The 18194-nt window shown below is 43.0% G+C and overlaps 1 protein-coding gene across 3 annotated transcripts in view; it reads left to right on the plus strand.

Moving 5' to 3' along the window:
- The window catches only part of SEMA5A (semaphorin 5A), a 163398-nt gene that overhangs the window by 138549 nt on the left and 6655 nt on the right, over positions 1 to 18194 (plus strand). For 2 of the 3 annotated variants that reach the window (XM_083748584.1, XM_083748585.1), the window contains exons 16-20: positions 1122 to 1347; positions 8862 to 9071; positions 10318 to 10488; positions 11468 to 11623; positions 12055 to 12102. In XM_083748584.1, the coding sequence (XP_083604710.1) occupies positions 1122 to 1347; positions 8862 to 9071; positions 10318 to 10488; positions 11468 to 11623; positions 12055 to 12102 (811 nt within the window). Of the gene's footprint in view, positions 1 to 1121; positions 1348 to 8861; positions 9072 to 10317; positions 10489 to 11467; positions 11624 to 12054; positions 12103 to 12601; positions 12804 to 14067; positions 16331 to 18194 lie in introns of those variants that run through there. The other variant, XM_083748586.1, reaches the window with a different exon arrangement.

Consider the following 18194-nt stretch of genomic DNA (forward strand, 5'->3'; position numbering starts at 1 on the left):
TGCTGAGCAGCATTAACCCGAGGGCCTAAAAATGAGAAAACTTTGTAGTAAAATGTGAGTGGTTCAGTGGCTGCTGGTTCGAACAAAGTGGTTTGCCAGCCTTTGCCAACCTGGTGCCCTGCAGATGTTTTGGACTGCAAATCCCATCAGTCCCAGCCAGCAGAACCCTGAGCTGATAGAACTGTAGTCCACAACATTCGGAAGGCGCCAGATTGGGGCAGGCTGAGCTTACAAAAGATGTGGCATGCATCGTTTCCCAATAAAGCAACTCTTTTTGGGGGTGGGAATCTAGAAAAGAGTCAGCCAACCTTTCAGAGCCTCACTGCCATTCTGTTATGTAAGAGGCAGTCTAAACACTTACCCACTGCCTTAAGGGGAAATCTTCGGGAAAAGAAAGTACTAAGGAGTAAATCCTACACAAATTCGGAGTGGAGTCCCTAAGACAGTTGGATGGCATATTGTACACCTCCTTCCGGCAATTCCTGCAGCCAAGCTGGTGCCAAACATATTGCTCTGCTTTCCTTTGGACCACATCAGTGAGGCCAAGAGAAGGGTCTTGTTGTCTGGGCAGCCCAGGACTTTCATATACACTGCCCAGTCTTGCACCCCAGGGAGGTCACTTCAGTGCTGGTAATGCAGCAAAAACAGCACAGGAGGCAACAGTTATGAGTTACCAGTTTCTGCAGCCACAGCAGGTGCTGTGATTTCACACACACACACACACACACACACACACACACACACACTGGGGATGCACTCCATTGTCCCTCGAGACAGACAGGTGCCAAGAAAAATTCTAAAAGCTATTCTGGGAGCAACAACAACAACAAAATCCAATAAAGAAATAAACCAACTAAAAATCGTCAAAAGTAGCAGCTGCTGCCTCGGAATCCTACAGTCTAGTTCTTGGGTTTGTCTCATAATGAATATTATAGTAAGGTTGTGCTTTATTAATGCAGGCATTGTGAGTATAGGAGCACCCAAATAACCTTAATTTCCATGTTTAAACAATGATATTATAGTTTCTAAACCCCTTTGGCCCAGAGAGTGTATGCAAAGTTTCAAGGTGTTTGTGGGCCATGCTAGACACTAAATAGAAGTAATCAACCCCTTTCCTTCAGGAGTATCAAGGCTGCAACACCAGCCCCTGCCCAGAGTTGAAAAAGACAACTCCTTGGACCCCATGGACTCCGGTGAACATCTCCGACAACGGTGGGCACTATGAACAACGATTCCGATACACCTGCAAGGCACGGCTGCCTGATGCAAGTTTGTTAGATGTGGGAAGGCAGAGGATTGAAATGCGTTACTGTTCCAGCGACGGGACCACTGGATGCTCAACAGATGGTAAGCAGCTATGTGCATCAGAATCTTAGGTTTCTTGCCATTGCTATGGCTGGAGGTGACTTTGGTTTTGTTGGTACTGATAGAACCACTAGCAAAGCACCTATTGCCACAGTGGGCCAAAGCAGGACACGCTTTGTGGAAGATCATAATGAGGTGCGTCCAATAACATTGTCAGTCCAGGAGCAACCTCCCCCGCCCCAACTTTGCCATCAGCCTGAGTTGGGTCCCTAGGCATAAAAGGGTCCTCAAAGGTCATCAGCTGAGACCTTTCCTGCTACTGCAGGAAATCTGTTACTGATTAAGGGACCACATGCTGTTCTCAAGGACAAAGTTCAGGTGAGGATCAAACATACTGCCTCTGTCAGATACTGATGATTCCAGTATCAGTAGTGTGGCAGAATTTGCCCATCTCTAGTGGCTCCCCTTTGACATTGTGCTCTTTGATTAAGAAAGTAAATTAGCTATTGACTCCTGTGGCACATACATCTCTCCCGTGCGCACTGCACAGTCAACGGGTGCCGTTCCTTTCTGTGGCAAAGGAGGAAATGCTGCTGTGGGGGAGACCATGTCCCAAAGGGCGGAACTTTGGGCAGAATCTGGTGCCTTCCTTTCCCCAGCCTCCTTCCGAAATGCAATATATCATGCAGTGGAAGCTTTCTTGCCGGCTCAGCCTCTCCTTGAAAGTCTCACAGAAGATTCTGGAACCTTCCCAGGTAGCTGGATTGATTGCTGAACAGCTCTTATCATTGGGGCATTTTCCCTAACATTGAAACTGGTAGAAAGCTATAGCTCTTCCTCATTTCATGACATCTTTTACATATTTGAAACCTCTCAACTTTCAGTCTCCTTCCTTGCAGCTAAATATAACCAGGCTTCTGATTTCATTCTTACAATTTTCAGTCTAGATCCCCCCCCCCCTTTAATCATCTTCATTGCTCTCATCTGAACGTGGCATTTTTTCAATGTTTTTTTCTGCTTCTTTCTGTTGTGGCACCCAGAACTTTACATTGTGTGCCAATTCGCCAGTACTTCATAGAATCTTATTGAAATTTCTCAGAATTCAGAGATGATGGTGCTTCCCAGTTAATATGTGGCATATTCCATTTTTGCCACAACATCAGCCTCCTGGTAATTCATTATTTATCCCAAACCCTTCTTGGCAAACTTAAAAGTTTTTCCAGTTATGTCCCATCTCATGCATTTGATTTTTGCTTCCTGTGAGTAATACTTTATATTTTCCCTTAATAGGTTTCATATTAATACTGTCTGCCCAGCTGTCAAGTCTGAGATTGTTTGAACTTGTATCTTAACCTCTAAAAAGTTGGCAGTTCCCCCGTTTTTTATATCATCCTTTCCTTTGATGAATGTGCAGCCCATTCTTCCACATGCTGCTTCACCCACCACAAATCCCTGCAAAATAGGATTTGGTACCTGGTTCCAGTCCAGTATTTTGGTAGCTTGTCAGTCAGTTGCATGTTATGCGTCCACCTAATCTTAGCTTCATGAAGTCTACCTTTTAAAAAAGATTTCTAGGAGAGTCACCAGTGCTCCTTGCCTGGAGTTTAAAAATCACATATCTCCTGCTGGATGGCAAAATATTAAATAAGCCTGAGGGGACAACAGCTGGGAAGATTGGAGAGAGGAAGAAGAATAATCACTTTTTGCCCCAACCACTGATTTCAAGCTTCCCCTTCAGTTTGGGAACCTGAGATAATGTGTAGTTTCTATTTTGGAAGCTGTGGCAATACTGCCAGGTGCAATTCAGCCAGGTTATCCCTCAACCAAACCCTCCTTTGAAATCAGCCACAGCCGTAGTACTTTTTTGTGCTATTAAAAGCCAGAGACTGAGACAGGTGAAGTGAATGGGCTTAGTCTATCCTCACTGTTTTCCCTCAGTTTTTTATTGCTGCAGTGCAGCTTGCCACAGCACATGCAGGTGTTGGCTAGAGCTCCCTTGCTCTCTGATTCTTGTTTGCATGTGTGTAGAGGTAGGCAGGTGAATTTCTGGTGAAAATGGAAGCATTATATGTCTGTGAAGCAAAATTCAGAATATAGTATAGCAGCTTGCAAACAGAGGCCCCTGTCACTATTTTGTGGGATGAATCCAAGCACATTCTGGGAAATATAGGTTTGCACTCTCTCTGGCACCCTTTTGCTGCTTGAAACAGGCACTGAAAAGTGTGGAATGAACAAATGATTAATGGGAAGATGTATAACCGCCGTGTGAGCAGTGCAGGATGGCTGCTCATTGTCGTCTTAACTTCCCTGCAAACAAATCAGAACAAATGTTCGATATAATATGTCCTCTGCATAAGCTTTGTGCAAGTAAATAAGAATGAATGCTCAATAAATAGGTTGCCAGAAGGAGCCCAGAGAAAGGGACTTTCCTTCTCTGACAGTCCTTTGGGTTTCTTAGCTGAGCCCAGAGGAGGACAGAGCGCTTCCAGTCTGTCCTCTTGCCCACATGGAATTCCTTCTCACCTAGTGCTTAAGTACAAGGCGGAAATATGGCTGCTTTGAAATGCTTGTGGTGCCATTTCTTGCCACATTCTTCATCTCAGTGCCTTCCTGCCCCATTTTTAAACAATCTTTCACTGCAGCAACATTGTAGCCATTGTGCAGCATTTCCTAAGGCTCCACCAAACTTATGTTGTTACAACTTGTCCATTACTCCAGTTCATCCTTGACTCTGGGCCAGGAGACAACAATAGCAGACGCTCCTTTTTCTGGCAGCATCCCAAATATCCAAAGGCTTTTATCATTGTCTCTCTTAACTTTGATTTTTTTTCTTAATTAAAAATGGCCTGGTAATTGCAACGGTTGAGAGTCTGCAAATGAAAGTAGTTCTAAGATTGAAGGAAGAGAGCGAAAAAGAACCAATGTGCAGGTTAGGAGACTGAGCCAAGATTAGATTAGATTAGATTAGATAAATTTATTGTCATTGTCCGTATATACACAGTATACACAACAACGAAAATCAAACACCCAAGACCGGATTCACATACACATTCGCACATATCTCCAACACTCTCATCCTATTCAGACATAATCTATTAGAACATAACATAATCCAGAATATAACATAACCTATTAGAAGCATAGCATAACCTAAAACCTATCTCATTCCTTACTACTCACTGCTTGCTATTTCTTACAACTGGCCCTGAGATCATTATTTAGTGCAATCAGAGCTCTTGGATAGAAACTATTCAGAAGGCGTGTGGTTCGTGTTTTCATTGTCCTGTATCTTCTGCCCGAAGGCAACAGTTCAAAGAGGTTGTGAGCAGGATGGGTGGGATCTCTCAGGATATTGTGTGACTTCTTCAAGCTGCGAGACGTGAAGATCTCATCCAGGGTTGGTAGTTGGAGCCCAATAACATTCTGGGCAATTTTAATTATTCTCTGTAAAGCTTTTTTATCCATTTCAGAGCTGCTCCCATACCACGATAATATACTATAGGTTAAGACACTCTCAATGGTACTGTGATAATAGGACAGAAGTAGGTGCTAAGATAGATTCAATCCCCTGAGCATTCTCAGGAAATACAACCTCCCCTGCACCTTCCTCACAACCATATTAATATTTGCAGTCCATGAGAGGTCCTCAGAGATGTAAATGCCCAGGTATTTAAAACTACCAACCCTCTCCACCTCCTCGCCATTTATGTGCAATGGTAAAAATACACTTTTCTTTCTCCTAAAATCAATTATGAGTTCTTTGGTTTTTTTGGTGTTAAGCATAAGATTATTTTCTTTACACCATTGAATTAACCCCTGTACTTCTTTCCTAGAAGCAGCCTCATCATTCTCACTAATGAGCCCCACCACTGTTGTATCATCCGCAAATTTGATGATTGTGTTGGACTTATACAGTGGGGTGCAATCAAATGTGTACAGGGAATAGAGAAAGGGGCTTAACACACACCCCTGAGGGGCTCCTGTGCTTAATACTAGAGTAGAAGAATAGTAAGGTCCCATTCTCACTGTCTGCGGCCTATCGGTCAGGAAATTCCTTACCCACAAACAGATCTTCTGATGTATACCCAAATTGGTCATTTTAAGGAATAACCTGTCTGGTAGAATTGTATTAAAGGCAGAACTGTAGTCCACAAACAACAGCCTTGCGTAGGTTCCCTGTCATTCTAGATGACTCAGTACAGTATGGACAGCGATGGAAATAGCATCATCAGTAGATCTATTTCTTCTGTATGCAAACTGGAACGGGTCTAGAGTGGATGGAAGACCAGCCTTAATATAATCTAGCACCAATCTCTCAAAGCATTTCATAACGACAGATGTTAGGGCTATTGGTCTGTAGTCATTGAGAGATACCACCACTGACTGTTTAGGGACTGGCACTATAATCGATGTCTTCAGGCAGGTAGGGACAGAACCCTGCAACAGGGATAGATTAAAAATGTCCGTAAATACACCAGCTAATTCTGCAGCACAGTCCCTAATAACTCGTCCCATAATTCCATCCGGTCCAGCTGCCTTCCTAATATTAATGCTCCGAAAAGCACGTTGTACGTCGGAGGTCTGTAATAAAAATGGTTGTTTATCAGTAATAGTTTCTGATGATGTGCTGGTAGCCAATGCTGTAGTGACGGTGGTTCCAGTTCCCACCTCAAAACGACTGAAGAATTGATTCAGCTGATCAGCCAGGTGCGCACTGCTGCTAGCCAGTTAGTTTTTAATATTTTGCCCTGTAATTTGTCGCAGGCCTTGCCATACTCGACGAGGGTCGGAGCTCTCAAAATGCTTTTCGATCCTCCGGCAGTACATAGCTTTGGCATCCCTAATGCCCTTTTTCAGTTTGGCTCTAGCTTCTCTATACTGTTGCGCATCGCCAGAGTGAAAAGCAGCATTTCTTGCCTTTAACAGAAGATACACATCCCTGTTTAGCCAGGGCTTGTTGTTAGGAAACACCCGTATTTGTTTGGTGGTAGTAACGACATCAATGCAGCTTTTGACATAGAACAGTACTATTGAAGCGTATGTGTCCACATTATTCTCCACAAAAAGTGACCATTCAGTGTTCCGAAAGCAGTCTTGAAGTTGCTCGGATGCACCTGCTGGCCACACTCGTATCTCTCTAGTTGATGGTCTAATTCTGCGTACAAGAGGTCTATATGATGGTATCATAAGTAAGGATATGTGGTCTGACTGTCCCAAATTGGGCAAGGGCTTGGTCTTGTATCCATGCATGATGTTACTATATACTCGGTCTAGGGTATTTCCCCCCCTAGTGGGACAATCAACATACTGGTGGAACTTAGGAAGCACAGTCCTTAAATCGGCTCGATTGAAATCACCAGCAACCACAAATGCTCCATCCGGGTGGGCCCGCTGCTGTTTGCTAATAGCAGTTAGCAGGTGACCCATAGCTGTAGTAGTATTTGCATCGGGAGGTATATACACCGCTGTTATTATGACAACATTAAACTCACGTGGCAAATAAAAAGGGCGGCACTTCACCACTAGGTACTCCAAGTCAGGAGAACAATGCGTGTCCATTTGTTTAATGTCCGAGCTCCAGTTGTTATTTATATAAACGCAAATTCCTCCTCCTCTGCTCTTCCCGGATTCGGCGGTTCTATCCGCTCTAATTACTGAGCGTCCTTCTAGCTGCAAAAAAGAAACCCAAGATTCAAATCTTGCCTCTGTCATTAACTCACTAGGTGGTCTCAGTCTAGCTACTCTTTTCGTCCAGCATTTACAATATGGAGAAATACTATTGGCCTACCTTGCTGAATTTTTGTACGGATTATTGAGATAATGTTCATGAGATCCTTAGAACATCTCTTATCTGCTATATGTGAATGTCCACACAACTGGGGCCTGCAACAAAATGCTAATGCTGTGGACTGATCTTGTTCAGGTTTCCTGTCAGCCAGCCAGGCCCTTGTTCTCCTTGTCCAGAGCATTCTGTGTCCAGGAAGCAAGCTCAGTCCCTGCTGGACTATTGGGTTGCATCTTTAGGGTCCTTTTCCTTTAAGCACGTTGACTTCTGCAAATCTTGGTGTTTCCTTGAACAAGACAGTACCTCCCTCTTGTTTCTCAGAGGCCCAGTTTTGGGAAGTGTCATGTGGGAACTTTGATTATCTTTCGTAATACGACACCCTGTACAAGAATTTGGCACCCTCAAATGGATCTTCCCAATTTTGCACCCCCTCAGCTTGGCGCCCTGTGTGGGGGAACCACCCGCGCTACCCTAAGTCTGGCCCTGGGGGAGATTCCTATGAGAGGGAGGGATGTCACTGTACAGACCACAGATACATTCAGAGAGGTTGGGGGGGGGGGTTGATCTGATACATAAGGCTGCAATTCTATGCACATTTACATAGGAGTAACCTTACTCCTGCCAACCTAGCAGTTTGAAAGCACGTCATGTGCAAATAGGTAAATAGGGAAGGTAAACGGCGTTTCCATGCACTGCTCTGGTTCGCCAGAAGCGGCTTAGTCATGCTGGCCACATGACCTGGAAGCTGTACGCCGGCTCCCTCGGCCAGTAAAGTGAGATGAGCGCAGCAACCCCAGAGTCGGCCACGACTGGACCTAATGGTCAGGGGTCCCTTTACCTTTAACCTTACTGAGAGGATTGAGATTTGCCCCTAAGCAAACAGGTATGCAGGGCTGTGATAAAAAAAGGTTTCCTATCTACAGCGGTACCTCTAGTTATGAACTTAATTTGTTCCAGAGGTCTGTTCTTAACCTGAAACTGTTCTTAACTAGAGGCGTTCTTTCACTAATGGGCCTCTTGCTGCTGCCACTGTGCCACCGGCACATGATTTTCGTTCTCATCCTGGGGCAAGTTCTCAACTCAAGGTAATTATTCCAGGTTAGCGGAGTTAGTAACCTGAAGCGTTTGTAACTCGAGGTAGCACTGCATCTACCTACCTACCTATCTAATGTAGGTTATGCAGAGAGTCAGTCAATCAATCAATCAATCAGTTAATAACCTTTTTAAAAATAAAACTTGTTTCACATTTCATAAGAGTCATACACAAATCATGCTACACAAAAATAATCATCAGAAATATCTTATAAAAAGGACACAGAATTGATTATAAATGTAGACTGGACTTTGGGTTCATTAAATATGCCTTGCAGGTCCCCATATTTGTTGTATACTCCGCCCAGTAGATTTTTGGAAAAGAATCAATTTGACTAAAATTAACTCTCTTGAATTTTATACATCTATTCTGCTTTTGTTGGGCTTCAGTTGGTTTTTTCAGTATTTAGCCCTGCCCTGTTTAATTGCCTCCAGATTGCTGTTTTTCATGACTTTGGCAAGGCCACTTTGGGTCCATGCCACTGTCAGCTTTGCACTACAGTCAGATTTGATACCAAATTATATTTTTTGTGTACACTTTTTAAATATCTCAGTAGTAAAATTACTGGTGGGAGAATTCAAATTAAATCAGAAGAGTATTTTTTTTTAAAAAAAACACACCATCATTGTATTCCTTAGTAGACACATTTTGTGTACCATGTGCATCCGTTTCTTGCAGGTGAATTCCTGCATTCTGGGCGTCACTCAGCTCACACCATTAATGGTGCCTGGTCCCCTTGGTCTCCCTGGTCCCAGTGCAGCCGCGATTGCAGCAGAGGCATTCGAAATCGCAAGCGTATTTGCAACAACCCTGAGCCAAAGTATGGGGGGCTGCCATGTCTGGGACCATCACTGGAATACCAGGAATGCAACATGCTCCCTTGCCCAGGTAAGTGGCCAAGGAAATGAACAAAAGGGTTTCTTTAAAAAAAAAAGTTTCTAAGGACATTTTATACACATAGTGTAATCCTATGCATGTCTACGCAGGAGTAAGCCTCATTGACTTCAGTGGGACTTACTCCAAGCTAAGAGTGTATAGGACTGCAAGCTAACTGCTTAGCCTTTTATTTCAATTGACTTTTAATTAGGAGATGTATCTTTGTTGTCTCTGCTGTCTTTTAATCACTGTGTAAATACTAATTTTTACAGTTGGATTGCTGACTTGTTTTACTGTTCCTTTTGCTTTATTATTGAAATTGTGATGGTTTTGGTGGTGGTGGTTTCTTTGGGGTGTTTTTTTAAAGTGAGATGTAGAAAGAAGGCACAAAAGTTACTTTTGAAAGGGCTTTAAATTTCCTTGATTTTTCTGTCTGATGCCACTAGGCCCATCAGCCTCTACTTTGGAAAATGTACCATTGGGATGGGCTTTTGTCCCTCTGTCCTATATCAATAAAAATATTGTGATCTCTTTCTAGAGGGGCAATTTTAAAACACTGGATTTTTGGAATCTAGAAAAATGCCTGAAACTCTTTGCTTGGAGACTCTTGCCATTACTTATGGGGGTTTTGACTATGAAATACAAATGAGAATGATTCAGTGGGTCAGTGCATCTGGCTGTGAATTGGAAGGTTGGTGGTTTGAGCCCACCCAGGGGTGGCTGTGAGGAGGATCCCTTCATTGCAGGGGGCTGAACTAGATGACCCTTGATTCTAATTGGCTGTTGGCCATGATGAGTTTGTACTACATGGGTAGGCAACCTAAGGCCCAGGGGCCGGATGCGGCCCAATCGCCTTCTCAATCCGGCCCGCAGACGGGCTGGGAATCAGCGTGTTTTTACATGAGTAGAATGTGTCCTTTTATTTAAAATGCATCTCTGGGTTATTTGTGGGGCATAGGAATTCGTTTGTTATTATTTTTTCAAAATGCAGTCTGCCCCCCCACCCCGTGTCTGAGGGACAGTGGACCAGCCCCCTGCTGAAAAAGTTTGCTGACCCCTGGTGTACTACCTCCAGTGTCTGAGGTGGCATGTCACAGAATACCAGGTGCTGGAAATTACCGGGGGAAGAGTGCTGAAGCCCTCATGCTTATGGGGTTCCCAAAGGCCCCTGGTCTGCCAAACTCTTCTTGTGTTCTTAATTCAACTATTTATCTCCATATTGAGAGGAAAGAAACAATGTAGTTTTGTCATTTCCCAGTTGATGGAGGTTGGTCCTGCTGGTCATCGTGGTCTAAGTGCTCCACTACTTGTGGAAGTGGCCATTATATGAGGACTCGCTCGTGCAGCAACCCAGCGCCAGCTTACGGAGGTGATATCTGCCTAGGACTCCACACCGAAGAAGCACTCTGCAATACACAGCAATGCCCAGGTACAGGAAAGCCCAGCTCATTCGTTCTCTTGCTTTTCTGCAGAACAAAATAGCTCCCTGCCCCCATTTTATCTCCACAACCCTGTGAAAATGGTGAGGCTGAGGCACCCAGGTGCTGTAAAACAATCTCTGCCTTGATACCGGCAATGTCCTAGACCGACCCCACACATCACTAAGAGCTGCCACCACAAAGAGCATCCTCAGGTTCAGTGCCCCCCTATAGAGGTGGGCTCATTTACATTGCATTGTGATGTTGTCACATCATGCGTTGAGCCTCTGCTAGTGATGCAAAGAAGTGGCCATGAAACTTTGTGTGATGATGTCAGGTCGTAGGGTCTGTGGTCGTATTCTTTCTGGATGAGAACTTGACACAGAGGTACCTTTTGTGACAGAAGCCCTCCTGTACTGAATGTGAGATGTGGTGCCAGCCCTGGTTTTGCTGTAGGTCAGCTCTGCAGCCACAGGATTTCTAAGAGATGCCGCCTGCCTTGCTTATTCAAAGAAAGAATCAAAAGAATATGCACATTTGGGCCTCAGACTCTGTGACCTCCTGCATAGCAGTGGCTTCCTTGCTTGTTGCTGGATGCGAGCATCTCTTCATTGTACAAATTTTCAGTACACTCTACTCTTTGATGACTTGTTATTGGTTGAAGGAGGGAATAGCTGGATTCATCCCCCACCCCCAGCCCTCCAAGCTGGTGATTGGCTTTGACTCAGTCCTGGTCCATCTGAGGACACCCCACATGCAGTCTCGAGATCTAGATGTGCATTTCTTGAACATTCACAGTATCCTTTGTGCATGGTAACCACCTCAAGTTAGGCAATCCTTTTTGTGTGTGCATGGATTTTCCTTGCAGAATCAGGGCAACTTTGCGATAAAAATGGATTATTTCATAGGAAAAGTATACAAAACACTTAAAAACAATTTGCTGTGTGGGCTGACCCCTTCATGTCCCTCTTTATTTTTTGGCTGTCACAGATAGCTGGTCGGACTGGTCAGAGTGGTCTGGCTGCGATTCATCCGGCGTCCAGTTCCGCACCCGCCGGTGCAATGTTTTATTTCCTGTGGGTAACCAGTGTTCTGGAAATACCACTGAGAGTCACCCATGTATTTCCGATTCCAATTTCATACCAGGTAAGGGTATTGCTTATATCTTTCTCCTGTCTTCTAATCTGGAATCCAGCAAGTGTGTAATTTTTACAAATCATTTTACAAAAACGTAACCTGCCTACAGTGTGTGGGGCTCTGCCAACTCTTTGTAGGAAGGGGAGGTGTGTAGAGCTTCACAATGAAGTCTCACAAATGGGGGTCCTGCTAGCATTTACTGGAAATAACTGGGACCACAGCAGCTATGTTTGCAGAATGAAGCGTGTTTTCTTTTTCCACAGCAAATTAGCAAAGTGTGTGATTGATAGTGAAGAGCATTCTTGCTGAGTTAAGAATTATTCATACCAGACTGATATATATATTGTTCACACTTGAACAGAAATGTTAAAGAATTATATTGGGCTATTGGGCTGTTTTTCTTTATGACTTCTGCATAATTGAATTATTTGCTGTTGCAGACATAACAGTAGCAAGGACCAGCAGCATCAAAGAACAACGATGTGGCGGTAAGTGTCCCCCCCCCCCCCGTTTCTTTCCATCCCTGGTTATTTTTCTGCATTCTTTCCCTGATTCTTTCTGTGCTGTTTTCTGCTACCCTGGACGTGATGCTTGCCTCTATTCTCCTTGCTTTTTAAATGTAAAGCAACAAACCTGCATGGAAGAAAGTCCAATCAGGCAAGACCCTGGATGGTGTTCAGTTCAACCTCCCCAAGCTGCATTTCCACCTGGGGTGGGAAGATGACCCCAGATGAAGAAGCCGTTTGGGAAGGGTAATTGTAAGCCGAAGAGAACACTGAATGGGTTACGTAACCTTTCTCCATCCATTCTTCTTCTGCCCAGATTCACAACCTGCTCAGGCTGCTTTGGTTTTTTTAAAAAAGTGGGGGGGGGGGGGAAGAATCATAGAATGATACAGAATTTGAGCCTTGAATGTGCAGACATTAAGTCTGCAACTCAGTAAAACTGGCAGTTGTCATTGTTTTGTTTTTTACCTTCTTGCTTTAGGATCATTTTATATTGCATGCCGTGGCGGAGCTACGTGCTCTGGCCCTGGGAGCGGAGAACAGGCGGGGGCGTGGCTGGCACAGGTTCCCGGGGGTGTGGTGCGCCACCTGTGGGGGTGTGGCACGCGTCCCAGGGACAGCTGTGATGGCACCCGGGGCAGACCCCTCATCCTTTGTCCACCAGTGATTGTTTGGAAATACAGGTTACAATTTTTTTTTCATTTTTTGAATTAAGTTTTCAATTATTCAGTTCAAAATAAACATTTTACATACTGTTAAATATCCAACGACTTCTCTCCTTCTCCTTCTCCTTCCATGGTTCATTCTGTTTATCTTTCGTTCCTGCATATTTTACTCTAGCCATTTTAATCAGTTCTCCACTTTTACAACACTCAGAATTACTTACACTGTTGATTTTATCTTAATGCTGCCAGCGTTTTCAGCTGTGTACAGTTATTTTCCATATACTCAATAAATATTTTCCACTCTTCTTTAAATATATATGGATCCAAACTACAAGAAAGAAGATTCCACCTAAACATTAGGAAGAACTTCCTGACAGTAAGAGCTGTTTGACAGTGGAATTTGCTGCCAAGGAGTGTGGTGGAGTCTCCTTCTTTGGAGGTCTTGAAGCAGAGGCTTGACAACCATATGTCAGGAGTGCTCTGATGGTGTTTCCTGCTTGGCAGGGGGTTGGACTCGATGGCCCTTGTGGTCTCTTCCAACTCTATGATTCTATAATATGTTCTTCTTGCTCTCTTATTCTATATGATAAACCTACAAGTTCTGCATATTCTAACATCTTAAGTTGCCAGTCCTCTTTGCTTGGAAACTCCCTCACTTTCCATTTTTGAGCAACTAAACCCAAGCTACTGTTGTTGCGTACATAAATATTTTTTTCCTGACACCTAGGAACTTCTGTCTGAATTATTCCCATCAAAATGGACTACAGTCTTTTTGAAAAAGTTGTTTTGAACATTTTTTTCAACTTGTTATAAATAATTTCCCAATATTCTTTTACCTTTTTACATGTCCACCACATATGAAAAAAAGTTTCCTCCATTTCTTTACATTTCCAACACATATCTGACTCGGCTTTAAGCATTTTAGCTTAATTGAAGTTAAATACCATCTATGAATCATTTTCATAAAGTTCTTTTTCATTTAATAGCATGCAGTAATTTTTGAATCGTTTTTCCAGAGTTTCTCCCAGAGGTTTAAATCTATATTGTATCCTACATCTATTGCCCAATGTGTCATATGAAGCTTTGACTAGCTCGAATTTTGTTTCCTATTCTAATAAAAAGTTATAGTTTTTAGATAATGGCTTGCCCTTATTCTGTAATAATTGTTTTTCAAATTGTGAACTTTGGTCCAGGAATCCATTTTTTGAATCTATCTTAAACGTATCAAGTAACTGGTGGTACTGTAATCAACCCGTAACATGGCTCCTTAATTCCTCCATAGGTTTCAGTCTGGGTTCCCTACCTGTAAAATCCAGCAGTTCCCTATTTGTCACCCATTGTCTATCCATATTAATTTTATTAATTGTAATTGCTTCAATAGGGGATAACCACAAAGGTATTTTTCTTTCCAACAAAATTTTGTTTTTCTCCCAAACTCTATATAAATTCTTCCTAATGATGTGGTTTGTAAAACTCTTATAAATTTTAGCTTTCCCATACCAAAGACATGCATGCCAGCCAAATTTTATATCATGGCCTTCCAAATCCAAAATGTCTGCATTTTACAATATGATCCATTGCTTTAGCCAACACAAACAGGCTGCCTCATAATACAGTTGTAGGTCTGACAAGGCAAAGTCTCCTCTTTCTTTACATCTATCAAGATTTTGTTTGATTCATGGCTTTTTTCCCCTGCCAGAAAAAGCCATCTTTTTTTCATTCTTTGAGGCAACTTATTTACAATCGGAATAGATTGGAATAAAAACAACATATTAGGTAGTACATTCATTTTAATGGCTGAAATTCTGCCTAATAGTGAAAGCTTTATCCATCCTTTCCTAAATCTCCAATTCTTTCTTATTCTCTTCCCACAGTTTAATATTATTATCTTGAAATAAGTTGAGATTTCTCACCAACAGCCAAATCCTGAAATATTTTACTTTTTAACCTCTCTAGGCCAGAGATCTTTTCTAAGGCCTTTTTTGGCTGCTCATCCATGTTTTTAACCAACATTTTGGTTTTATCTGTATTTATTTTGAAACCCGCCACTTCTCCAAACCTTTTAATTTCTTCTAATGCTTTGGGAATGCTTACCATATGCTGTTCCAATGTTAACACCACATCATCAGCAAATGGCCTTAATTTATTGGCTCTGAGTCCCACCTCTATTCCTTTGAGTTCCTTGTTTCTCCTTATATTCTGCTGCAATATTTCTAATGTCAAAATGAACAACAGAGATAAGGGATAGCCTTGTCTAGTACCTTTTATTATTTGGCATTTGTCTGAGATAATATTATTTACATTTGCATATTGATCAGTATAAATTGCTTTGATTGGAAATGCAGGGTACAAATTTAAATCAGGAACACATAAATAAAACAATTTAAATAAATAAGTGGCAATCTATGCAGGAGTCCTAAAACAATGCTTGCTGAAATCTCCTCACTCCTTCCCTCCTTGTGACTAACAGAAGCAGAATACATTTTGAAAAATAGTAAAAATAAGAGTAACTAGGCACAGCTGCTTACCTTGCATATGTTATACTTAAAGCAGGATTTTTTTAAAAAAGTTCAGGGAGCACACAGCCTTACAGGAGAAAGGTCCTTCAGTGGCCTATTACAACAACTTGACTGTGATTTGTTTAAAGCAAAGAGGGGAGGAATGGCAAAAGAAGACTCTCCAAGGCAGGACTAGTCCAGAGATCATCTTCAGTTCACCTCCAGAGTCCCAAAAGACGAGTTTTCCCACTCATAAGTTGCCATCATCCTTATCATCAGAGAAACCATCAATACCCATTTTGAGTACTTAACCCGGGGATTTGTGCATCTCTGATGAGACTAGGAAAGTTCTTAAATGAGAGTCTGAAAATAGGCATGTAATTGCTGACTTGAGCTCCGGGAACAGTATTTACAATGTCTCAGAATTGGTGCCTGTATATTGTCAGCGAAGGAAATGGGGTATTTCAACCATATAAGTAGAGTGTTTGTTTTCAATCCATGTACAGATCCATACACCACTATTTTCTAAATTATGGGTTGAAACGAGGAAGCCAGAAAACAACTTTCTTCTCCATAAGGGTCCTTGATACCTCAAAGAGTACTCAGTTTCCTTTCAAGAGGAAGTTGGGTCAGATTGTACTATAAATCGTGTGCATTCAGTGTTAAAATTTAAAGTGTGCACCATATCTACAAAAGCCAATGAACGCTAGATTTACGTTATCAGGAGCAGTTATGCAAAGTGAAAAGAGTCAATTATGAAAAACAGTGACATTGAGTTTTCTTAGCTTGAAGCATTTATTCTGCTTCTCTTAGTCAGGGGGAGGGCAAGGAGCTCTGTGGGCCACCCTAGCCTGGTTTTATAGTGAGTGTAAATCTTACTGAGAAACTACACTGACTTCCAAGGTTCTGGCAAACATTATTTTCACACTTTAAAGACTACATTTGGTGGCTGCAGATGAATACCAGGCACAACACGAGAGGGAGGGTGTGGCTTCCTGGAGTTTTGCTCAGTGGTGTCCCCATGCCAGTGGATGGTCACCTTGGCATGGGGCCATCCACTTTGGCGCTGAAAGGTAAGGACAGGAAGGCCTCTTATCGCCTTGTGCTGTCTGGAGGTTTCACTGGAGGAACGCAGGCTTCACAGCATGTATAAATAAGAATCAGGGGTAAAGGTAAAGGGACCCCTGACCATTAGGTCCAGTCATGGCCGACTGTGGGGTTGCGGCGTTCATCTCGCTTTATTGGCCGAGGGAGCTGGCGTACAGCTTCCGGGTCATGTGGCCAGCATGACTAAATGGTTCTGGCGAATCAGAGCAGCGTACGGAAACGCCGTTTACCTTCCCACCTTCCAGCTGAAGCTGTACCTATTTATCTACTTACACTTTGACGTTCTTTCGAACTGCTAGGTTGGCAGGAGCAGGGACCGAACAACGGGAGCTCGCCCCGTCGCGGGGATTCGAACCCCCGACCTTCTGATTCGCAAGTCCTAGGCTCTGTGGTTTAACCCACAGTGTTAGAAACATGCTTTTTTTAAAAAATACAGTGAAAACTGAGATTCGTGTGAAGCAGAATCCTGAAATCAGAATTTTAAGGCTGTTGTTCTTGCATGACATTAACCACCACCCTGGACTGGTGTTTTATTGTGGGTGTAATTGGCAACATGGTCTTAACGCAAAAAGGCTGCACCAGTGGTGGATTCATTCTGCTGCAGTTTGTCCTGTTTTTTCAGCGCTGCCTTGCTGCTGCCTGGGGGCACTGTAGCAGTGAAGCAAACCAGAATAAGAGTTGTTTGACAGTGGAACAGACCTCCACAAGAGGCCGTGGACTCTCTTTCCTTGGAGGTTTTTAAGCAGAGGTTGGATGGAAGTCTTGCAATCTGTCATGGACAACCTACTTGAGATTCCTGCACTGCAGGAGGTTGGACTAGATCATTATCATCAACTGTATGCTGCCTTTCCATAGTTAAAACAATGCTCAAGGCGGCTTACAACACGACAAGATTTACATAATTACCAACATAACAAAAGTCATAAACAATAAAACACACATCAAAAGGTACTAGATCCAACTCTACAGTTCTAGGATTCCTCTGAAGCCCCAGGTGTTCTATGCAGAATGTTCCTCTGAGCCTTTTAGTGATGCTGGAGCATTGTTCTTGGGTCCTTAGCGCTTTATCCCCATGGAAATCTTCCGCTGCTCTGCCACCACAGCAAAGGCAAAAGTGGACTAGCCGTACTGAGATGGGATGGGCAGCTTTGTAGCAAGTTCCCTAAAAGTATCTTTGCTCCTTCTGTTTAATGGGACTTAGGGCTCGTCCGCACTTTGCTTGTCTGTGCGGCTTTCCATTTGCCACCACTTTCCCCTGGGAAAACCCGCTCTTTACCGCTGAATCAGAGCAAACGTCGATCTGTGGGAAACTCGATTGATATTTCCTCTAATTCAGTGGTAAAGAGCAGGTTTTCCCAGGCGAAAGCGATGGGATAAGCGGAAGTGTGGATGAAGGTGTGCTTAGAACTGTAGCCTTTGGTTGGTGAAGGCATCTTCTCTGATGTGGCTGAAAGTACCGTATTTTTCCATGTATAAGACGCCGCTATGTATAAGACACTCCCTACTTTTGGGGACCCCAAATTTAGAAAATGGACATATGCACTATCCATGTATAAGACACCCCCATATTTTTAACCTTATTTTAAAGTAAAAAAACCTAGTCTTATACACAGAAAAGTATGGTAGCTCCTGCTTCTCCCAGCAGCGGTGCAACCGGCTCCTTAATTGGCCATTTCCTGAAATGGTCTTCTCTGGCCCCATCTCCTTTAGTTGCTTTTCCCTTAGCGACCACCATTTCCCCATTCTTCTATTTCAATTTGTGGACTTATTCCAGAGCAATTAATTATGTTCAAGTGCTATTGTA

Source organism: Podarcis gaigeae (assembly GCF_964106915.1).
Source record: "Podarcis gaigeae genome assembly, chromosome: 7".
In the NCBI taxonomy this organism is placed as follows: Eukaryota; Metazoa; Chordata; class Lepidosauria; order Squamata; family Lacertidae; genus Podarcis; species Podarcis gaigeae.